Genomic DNA, 10541 nt, shown 5'->3' on the forward strand with positions numbered 1-10541 from the left:
TTCCTAATAATTTAATTACTTCCTGTTTTAGTTAAACATAACGATTATGTACTTTTTAATAAATTAAACCTTAATTAGTGTATTCGTACAATTACATAAAAAAAATATTTCGATGCCTTAAGCAAATATTAATCAGATTGTTTCTTAAGCTTTAAACGAATTTCGTCACGAGATTTTCGAAAGAAGCATCAATTGCACATTAGAGTCGCGGCTACATAGCCCGGAGCGCGAGGTGACTCCGCGACAGTATCCCCGTGCCAGCTCGCGGCACGCTCACTTGTCAAAATGACGTCTAGACCTATCAAACGTCACTTTTGTGCGCACAGCGGTGTCTTTTGAGTCCGCTGCTTTGTGTGAAGTGACTGTGACAAAGCTCGCAGCTGTATGGCCTGAGCCCCGTGTGCGTCCGCATGTGCAACTTCAAGTTGCCATTCACGGAAAACTCTTTATTGCATACCGTGCATGAAAACGGCTTAACGTCGGAGTGGACGCGCATGTGCTTGGACAGGTTCCCGATCTGCTTGTTGCATATCCGGCACGTGTACGCCTTGACCCCGGAGTGGATGCGCAGGTGCCGCTTGAGCTGGCCCGTCTCGCGGAAACAGCGCTTGCAGATCTCGCAGGAGTACGGCTTCTCCTCCGTGTGGATCCTCAAGTGGATTTTCAAGTAACCGTTATCGGCGAACGGTTTCTTGCAAACATTACACGTGTACGGCTTCTCGCCGGTGTGCGTGCGCTGGTGCAGCTTGAAGCTGGTCATCTGCGCGAACTGGCGGCCGCAGAAGTCGCAGGAGTAAGGCTTGAGGCCGGTGTGCACGCGCATGTGCACTTTGAGGGTCGTGTATGCGGCGAAGCTGCGCTGGCAGAGGTCGCAGGAGTAGGGGCGCGCGCCGCTGTGCTGGCGCTCGTGGACGCGCAGGTAGCTCTTGCTGGAGAAGTGCTTGTGGCAGACGGCGCAGGCGTGCGGGCGCAGCTGGTGGTGCAGCACGCGGATGTGGCGGCGCAGGTGCGTGCGCTGCGGGAAGCCGCGCCCGCACACGTCGCACACGTGCGGCCGCTCGCCCGTGTGCGTGTACACGTGCGACTTGAGCGTCTGGTTGTGGCCGAACGACTTGCTGCAGATGTCGCACGTGAACTTCTTCTCGCCGGTGTGCGTCTTCAGGTGCTCCTTGAGGCCCTTCTTGCGGCGGAACACCTTGGAGCAGACGTCGCAGGAGAAGTCCCGCTCGTAGTGCGCGTGCAGGTGCTGCTTGAGCAGGCGCGGCTTGTCGAACACCTCGGGGCAGGCGTTGCAGGGGAAGCCGCCGTCCACGGCGTGCGTGTCGGCGATGTGGCGCGTGAGCTCCTTGTGGCCGGGCAGCTTGGTGCCGCACAGGTGGCAGGCGAGCGTGCCCTCGCCGCGGTGCAGCCTCGTGTGCACCTCCAGGGACCCCTTGTACGTGAACCTCTTCTCGCATATCTCGCACGAATACTTTTTCGGTTTCACCTTTCCGCAGTTTCGTTTTACATCTGTAATGATAAAATATAAAGTGGGCAACGTTAGTTTGCGAAATTAACAACGCTCTCGATCACGAATAAACATTAAACTCGTACGAAGCGGATGGCGGAAGCGAGAAATAGGCGGGGTGGTAGTACCTACCCGTGCTAAATCACAAGAAGTCCTACCACCAGCAATGTGATGGTAGGACGTCGAGGTAAAACTGTTCAGGACTGACTTCCACGGTGAATGAATAACATCGTGTAGTAAAAATCAAACCCGCAAAATTATAATTTGCGTAATTACTGGTGGTAGGACGTGGCTAGTCATAGTTGCGAGTGGTAGCCCGTGGGGACTCCACCGGCATGTCCATGAGTATCAACTAGAAGGGAAGGGAGGGAATATATACATGAGGCCTCAAACGTCACAAGCGTTTGTACTCTCCGGGATCCAGTTAATTACAAGGCAATGCACGATACAACAATAAACCTTACCTTCTATTTTAGCAGGTTCTTTGTCTTCCGAATCAGCGGGGTCGGTCTGTCTGTTCGTTTTAATGCTCTGCAACACCGATAGGGGAGTGTCTTCAAAATCAGAAGAGTGATCTTGGGCCGCATCAAATTGTTTTTCATCGTCTACAAATTAATAAGATATTTTATTGTATTAAGCGTTTGTTACTGGCGAATGGACGAGCGCCCCGCGCCTCCTCCACGCCGTGGGGATTCCAAATAATTCAAAATGAAGCAGATACAAAAATTCGGCACGCGTTTGTTTTCTCGAGGACTCATTCAGAGATCTCATAAAAGAGAGTATCAGTGAAATAATGTCATGAAGGAGTATTTGAGACGTTCCATTCTAAAATTGTATCCTCCTCCAAATAATCTCCTCCAAAGTGTGTGAATCAAAAAATAAATATAAATAATAATGATAATAATAAATCGAAGTCTATAAATACATCTATTATATACATACCTAAAGGAATTTAAATATATGCAAATAATTTTTTTTAAATAAAAATGCAGTACATGACTAGTGGTAGTTATCTAATTCAATCATATGAACACCTCTGTGCTACAGAATAACAAGTGTGATTGATATTCAATGAAATTAAGATCCAATTTCCACCAGAATTTTTTCTACCTATAAACCAACTTAATTACATATACAATTTTTATTATAAAATATTTCTGTTTAAAACAATTATTTAAAAATCCAAAAATGAAAAGGCCAAACACCGTAGAATAACTTTTTTACTGCATTATGCCATTTTTCCGAAGCCATTCATAACAGGTCTGCTAAAATTATTAAATGTTTATTTTATTAAATTACAATAATTTACCTTCACATTCTGTACTTTCGTTTTCTTTTTTTATCAATTCATCAAAATTTTGGAGATCTGTAAGACAGAAGAAGATCTTTGTTATTTGAAACCCATATATTATAACCTGAATGTTTCTGTTTTTTACACTGCTGCATGTCCAAAACAGTAAAACAAATGGTCAACTTCTATAATTTTAGATGCTTAATAACCTTTACTCCAATGAGAAAACAGGAGGGCGTATAATCAAACACCTATACACAATTTCTTTCGTAACATCAAATTAAATAATATAGTGCAAAAAAAACATACTTCTCTAATCTTATATATAATATAGTCATGAAATGCAGATACTCTATTATACATACCTTTATAATCCAGAATGCGGTAAAAATTAAGCTCACACTCCTGCACTTGTCTTTTGAACTGTGCAGCATCTAAGAGTCTAGTTTCGCATCTTCTACAAATGCAATATGCATCTAGGCTGTCGGAATTTTTAGTCACCTGTAACGTTAAATGAGTCTCCATTGAGATGCCATTAAAATTAGAACTATTCTAGCCTTCAAACCTCAACTTTTCAGTGCTCTATGACAGAAATATGTAGGTCCTGCCTGAGAGCAGCTGGAATAGCATTAAGCTGCCGGTGAATAGATAGGGAAAAAAATTAAATAGGGTGGTGGCAGATGCCTATGTCTGGAAGAATAAGCAATCAAAACTCTTAGGCAGCACCGCTCACTGAGTATTAAACTAGCATATTGCAATCACTAATTCACATTTAAAGGTGGTAGAATGTAATGTACAAATACTTGGATAAGTATCACCTTGCCTTTTTTTTTATTACCCTTGTAGGCAGACGAGCATACGGCGCACCTGATGGTGAGTGGTTACCGTCGCCCATGGACTTCAGCAATGCCAGGGGCGGAGCCAAGCCACTGCCTACCGCTTAATACCTTGCCTGTCTCTATAGGAATACTTCCTAGTTTAAGGCCTAGACCCCTTGTCTTAAGGCATTTTTGTTGTGATATCATGGGCTGAGGTAACTGCCTAATACTATATGGGCCGTGAACTCGTGAACCCATCTAAGAAATAAAATTAAGAAATTTTAATACAAGTATTTTAGATATTTAGTATGAGAACTAGATTTGAAATTAAAGTTCAATCTATCTTGCTGCCGAAGCAGCTAGCTGTGGTCAATAAACAGGAAAAACTTTCGAAACCATTATTACTTTTAAAATTGCGTGAAAATATTAAAAATAGAAAGATTATGTAGTGTTCTGTTTACTAATTATTCTTTCATATCGCTGCCTTAAATATGATGAGGGAATACTTACGTTTAATTCAAAAGTATTGAGCAATATCTCTGAATACATTTCAGTTTTCCCTTCATATGTGTGCGATGCAGTGAGGGTTTTGAAATTACCTTTCGAATGACAACAACGACAAAGGCCAAACCCGTTCCAACTACTAGACATATTGCAAAAGAATTTTCAGTTCATGTCAATGTAAATTTATATCATTTTAATTTATTTTTCCTTGAAAATTAGATTAATAAGTTTGGCGAATTTATGTTTACGAAATCAGACTTTTTTAATTTTCACGGTCTGATGGTCAAATGAAATATATTCTAAGCTTAAAGATATCTCTATATCTATCTCGTTCAAACATTCTATGCTTCGAAAGAGTAAAAATACTTACAACAAATAGGTAAAGTGCCTAAAGTGCCTTATTCACGATCCATCTTGCTGTACGTCCCGCCAAGGCCATGCACGATGCACGATCATAGACCTATATAGTAGGGACACGACATATTGTTCTATACGTACAATTGCTTATATAAATAGCACCCATTTTGAAGGCACATACATAAACATATATCTATCTCGCTCTTACTCAGCACTTTAACTCGCAGGAAAACAATATAACAGTATTTCAGTGCGTACATAAAATGAAACATGAATATACGTAAATGTCTCCGTCTCCGTCTAATGAGGCCGAAAATCCGCCATGTTTAGCGCGCCAAATGTCATTGTCACGTCAGTTCGGCCGTCTGTTTTGGGTTGTACATTATTTATTGACTTTGATATCGATTTAATATGATTGCTTATATAACATTTCTTATTTTATCATGCTTAAAACATACAAAAATAATAATTAAAACATATTTTATAGGATCTCAAGAAAGTCGTCGGAACTATTTAAATAAAATAGTTTTATAACACTATTGTCAACTCGTTAAATATTTATTAATTAAGTGATTTTAGAGAGGAAGTCACAAGGAATGACGTTTGTAATTTTATTAACGAATAAATGTTCTGTAGGTGTTTTTTTTTATCAGGCGGTCCCTTGATAAGTTTAAAATTTGAATCACTCTCAAGTGAGAGTGATTCAAATGGTGCGGCGTACCTTCCTTGAGGTGCGCTGCGGTAATGTGTTACGGACTTTAGAGTCAGCAAAACAATTAAAATAGATTGTAATAGTCTAAGAAAAACACGTACTCAAAATACGATAACATTCAGCATGCTAGAAATGGGCAGATGGCACTGTACTACGCCATATCTTTATGTTTTGCGGCAAACGACAACTTTATAAAATCAGTGTAGCAAATTTTAAAAATCGTCATATCGTTTACTTGGCGAATTTGAAGCACGAACTCGTCTTAGATTTCACATAATATCTAAATCACATCATCTTTGCACATAACAATATACTTACTTCCTATTAAGTATAAATTCTACAAATACATTCACTCAACAATATTTAAAATAAAATGAGCCAAGAACGTTTATTGATAAAACCTACTAACATTAAAATCTTCTGGGCAGCACTAAAACCGCCATGTTTTGTGGCCAGATGACGTCACAGTGGCACGAATTTTTTGTTGACGTTTCATTTCCATAGGTTTCCTACTTCAGTGTGCACGATGCATTTAGCGCTTTATTCACGATCCATCACGGCTGTACGTCAGCTCAAGGCCGCGGTGCTGGATGTATCAAGCGCGAACAGAATAAATCGAACGAATTAAATGAGAGGGTTTTAATTTATTTAAAATGCCAGCTGTTTTATCAAAACGCCAAAAATGGGAGTCCTTCTGATGTTGTCAGCTGCAGCACCAGAAGAGAGGCAAAAAATAGCAAGAGGTTTTGGATGATTTTTTTAAACGTGCAGAGTATACTCAAATAATTAATATCATTTTTTACGCACGCTATCAATCCTTGCAGCTTCCCCTAAAATGGACCTAAAAAATTGTAATACGTTTATCATTTTTTGTATATTCATATAGTCTGCGCTTGAGACATTCCACAAACATGTGGAACTTATATCTTTTAATAAATCTTGAAAGTGTTTCACGATCCATTTTGACGTGCAGTCTCCTCTCGAAGCAAGCTCTAAATGTTAAATTTGCTGTACAGCAAGTCTACACACGATCAAGCACGCACGACGCAGGACCGCTCTGACGTACGTCAGCGTTATTCACTGTCTATCTGCACGACGTTCGCGGTGGTGGGCGCACTCGCTGGACGCAAAATCGGTCGTGCAAATCCAGCAAACAATTAATAATAATTATCGACGTACGTCAAGCCTATTCATGATCCTTTTGCATCGTGCATCGTGCATGGCCTTGGCGGGACGTACAGCAAGATGGAACGTGAATAAGTCGCTTAAGACTTTGGAGTGAGCTCCCCTTCACAGTGTTTCCCAAGCGCTATGATATGTTCTTCTAACGAGGCTTTTGGAGAGTATTAATAATTCAACGGTAGGCAGCGACTTGGCTCTGCCCCTTACATTGCTGACATCCATGAGCGATAGTAACCACTCATCATCATGTGGGTCGTATGCTGGTCTGCCTACACGAGCATTTAATAAAATAGAGGACATAAAACTGAACAATAAAGAAACATTAGGTACCATGACATGGGGTAAATTGGGATCCTGGGGTCAATTGGGACAAACCTACGGAAGATTCTCAAAGTACTTGTAGCACGGAATCTACCTAATTTTCTTTAAGGTAATATTTATCAATGTATAGAAGAAAAACCAAGTTAACTATGGAAGTACTAAATATGAGTTAAGTTGGTCCCAAAAATTCGTCAAATTAAATTGAAAATAGTGGTTGAAAAGTGCGTTTTAAAACAGCTTAAAGAACTTTTAAAAAAAGTGATATTATCGTTGTTTTTTCAATAAGATCACAGTTTATATAAGTTTTTAATACACCTGGAAATACCACAACAAACGGTAAGTTGCAATATTCTTATTTTAAATACAATATTTCGACAAAATAAAAAATTTATATTTTTTCCTTTCTTTTTGGGGAAAATTGGGACGTATGTAGAGTAATTTGGAACGAGACTGGAAAAATTAGGGACGAGAAAACACAAAATTGGAACGCCAAAAGACAAAATAGGGATGGCTTGTTAGGGTTGTCACTGATATCTTATAATAGATTTTTTAGCCTATACTATCACTTAATTGCGTGATGTAAAGAAGGTTAATGTGTTTATCAGTTAGTTTATGTAAGTATTATAGGTAAAAGAAAATTATATATATAATTACTTTTTTTTCGCGACATTTACCTTGTAATATCTGCCCGGTCGTATGTTCTTTATAGCAATAAAAAAAATTAAAAGTTAAAAGAACTCAAACGAATCAAAACTTTTGTTATTTCAGAATCTATTCACGCATCGAATCATGATTTTGTTAACATTCACAACGAACACACACAAATAAAAACAGGCCTCAGATTTTAAATGTAACATTAATTAAAAATCCGAGATATCCAATTATGAGTGAGTGAATTAGTTGAGTTTAGTTATTTCGGTTAGAAAGAATTTCTTTTATTTTTGTTATTATTGGCAGTAATCAGATAAAGCTGTTTTTTTATCTTATTCACCTGATATCTTACTCTTGCTAAAATATAACATGCACATACTTTTTTTGATCATTGTATTGTTGATTATCATTCACGTCACATCGCTTCGGAATAGAAACCAGCTTAATTTACACTATGTTGTGTATTGTGCTTAAATTATGGATTGTATTCATCATTTCGGTCCATATAAATAATTATATGGCACCTACCTATATATCGCAGTACTGCGAGTTGACAACCCTTACAAATATCCCAATTTAACCCTTAACCGTGTCAATTTACCCCGGACGCTGGGTAAATTGGGACGGCCATTATTTTACCGATTATTTCTTTAAAATGAATAATTAAAATAATATAACGGCTTTTATCACCTAGGTACATTCAAGACTCAACTTATTTCTTTGGTTGAGCAGTGACTATTTAATTGGAACTATTTTAAAATTCAATCTGAAGGTCGATTTTGTCCCTATTTACCCCATTGTACGGTACTCTTATTTAATGTTTGGGGTTGGCCGGTTAAAGCTTTTCTCAGATGTCGCCAGCGTAGCTTGTTCCCTTGACACAGAGAGCCGCCATTTTATGTGTTTTGCGTTCGTGATATTTCGGCATTTTGTGACTTTGATACGGTTCTTATTACTTTCTAAGTAGTGCTAAACAGTTTTACAACATGTATTCCAACTAGATAGTTAAAGAATTAAAGGAGGAGTTGAGAAAACGTGTTACATCTTTACGAAGAAAAAAAGTGGATTTTGTCGAAAGGTACAATGTTGATGTTTTATTTTAACTTAGAAAACTTCTCTCAAACTGTTTCCGGTAGCTATTATAATAATAATATTAAATTGTGTACCTTAGGAACTTTATTCCTTGTAGCATGTGCAAAAATAATTGCTCATATTACACACATTACCTACCAACTAATGTATTATTTTACTTTTTTTCAGATTAGAGCTACATGACCAAAATTTTAATTTTGAAACAAAATGAAAAAAATGCTCTAGCAAAATATGCTAATATATATGATTTGCTAGTGGAGCCATGTGGCATTTTCAATAGCCAAGAGCGCCCATATCTTGCTGCATCTCCTGATGGTGTGTTGGGCGAAGAAGCTATAATTGAAGTGAAATGTCCATACGCTAGCAGAAAACATGAAATAAATATATCAACGGTGCCTTACTTAGAACAATGTAACGGGATATTGTCTCTAAAAAAACCTGCCCATATTATTATCAAATCCAAGGACAGTTATACTGCTCAGGCAAAACATACTGCAACTTGGTCATTTACACCTACAAGGACATCAAAGTGATTTATGTTGAAAAAGACAATAATTTTATAAATAATATATATTAATATATTAAATAATATTAATATATTATATGGTGCTGGAGTCGAATGCTCCGAATTCCGTGGACGGCCAAGAGGACAAATAAATCTATCCTGGATCAGCTTCGCATCCGAGTCAGGCTCTCAACAATCTGTTACCAGAGGATCCTCAGCTACTTCGGTCATATTGCCCGCCGACAGTCAGATAACTTGGACAAAGTGATTGTGACGGGCAAAGTAGAAGGAAAGAGACCCCGCGGCCGATTACCTAGCCGTTGGTGTGATCAAGTAACCGCTCTAACTGGTTGCCAGTCGCAACCGCCATTCGAGCAGCTGAGGACCGGACGAGATGGAAACAGCTCACGAGACAGGCAACGGTCAAGTTTCAGGGACACGACCTTCAGCAATGAAGAAAGCGACGAAGAAGAAGAAGAATATTAAATAAATTAGATATCTTTTATGAAAATATTTTCAAAGAAGCATTGTATGAAAAATATCTGTATTATAACTATACACACTTGTCGAAATAAAAAATCAGGAATATTTTTAATTATTTTTATTGACAATTCCTTCTCTAAAATTACATAAGTAACTTCTCTACTTTTTGTTTCTTCAGAAACTGGTTTCATATTCCATGAAAATATAGATGGTACAGCACCTTTCTTCAGATATTTATGTTAATGTTTGACACCTGCAACACAAAGAATAACATTTAAATATACTATCACAAGGAAACCTGACCATAGTTTCAAAATATTTGTTATTGCAATGGATGCAGCGATTTAGATAGAACTTTCAATAGTAACAGCTGATAATGAACAACAGCTCATGAGGAATGTGTTTCCTCCAGTCTGATTTTGTGTTTGTTAAAAGGTTCCTTACAGCATAAATCTACTTGCAAAATATGTTAGCAACTAATAGTGTGCCTAACTAATTATTATTGGATTTTTTTAATAAGAGAACAATGATGTTTGCTACATCTAGTCATGCATTATATATATTTGACAGAAAGAAGCATACCTGTGTATTTACTAATGTTTTCATAGTCAGATTTCACAAAGTGTTTACGACATAACCTCGAACTTTTTGTGTGAATACTTTTTTCGCGTCAAATGGCCTTTAACCACAGTCTTCCAATTTTCTTGTCCTTCGGGAATTGATGTACTCCAATTTCTGAGCATATTGGTACAAAACAACGCGTCATTGTGCTTAAAATAATTTTTAATCAAAAATTCCAATACAAATATTGAATGTTATGGGAACAATGCACACCAGCGCCACTTTGACAGTTGCCAACCCCATTATGGAATCCTTAAGTGTCATTAAAGTTTTACAATTTTTTTAAATTTACTTTTCATGTAATTACAAAAGGAGCAATAATAATTAGGAGGTAAGCCACCTTATTATTTTTTAAGAGACCTATTTTACTTTACCAAAATGACCAATTTTTTTCTTTCCAATTTTTTTTTGTATTTTCCAGTAGCTTCGAAGCTATCCGAGTCCTGGGCTTTTACTAAATTAAAAAAGTAAAAATAAACTTCAATTAAGTGACACTG

At 38.0% G+C, this 10541-nt stretch overlaps 1 protein-coding gene and 1 long non-coding RNA gene across 2 annotated transcripts; both read right to left on the reverse strand.

The window, feature by feature from the left end:
• On the reverse strand, positions 1-4508 carry LOC114248991 (uncharacterized). Its single transcript, XM_028182446.2, has 5 exons — positions 4127-4508; positions 3164-3299; positions 2817-2873; positions 1972-2112; positions 1-1509 (listed from the first exon to the last, which is right to left on the reverse strand). Exons 1-5 carry the CDS (start codon positions 4265-4267, stop codon positions 302-304), a joined length of 1683 nt encoding a protein of 560 aa, XP_028038247.2. The 5' UTR covers positions 4268-4508; the 3' UTR covers positions 1-301.
• Positions 4509-9526: 5018 nt separating this feature from the next.
• LOC149500265 (uncharacterized) lies at positions 9527-10289 on the reverse strand. Its single transcript, XR_016325208.1, has 2 exons — positions 10006-10289; positions 9527-9676 (listed from the first exon to the last, which is right to left on the reverse strand). It is a non-coding gene; the product is annotated as an uncharacterized LOC149500265 (long non-coding RNA).
• Between the last annotated feature and the right edge of the window lie 252 nt (positions 10290-10541).

Source organism: Bombyx mandarina, chromosome 23 (genome assembly GCF_030267445.1).
Source record: "Bombyx mandarina strain Sakado chromosome 23, ASM3026744v2".
NCBI lineage: Eukaryota > Metazoa > Arthropoda > Insecta > Lepidoptera > Bombycidae > Bombyx > Bombyx mandarina.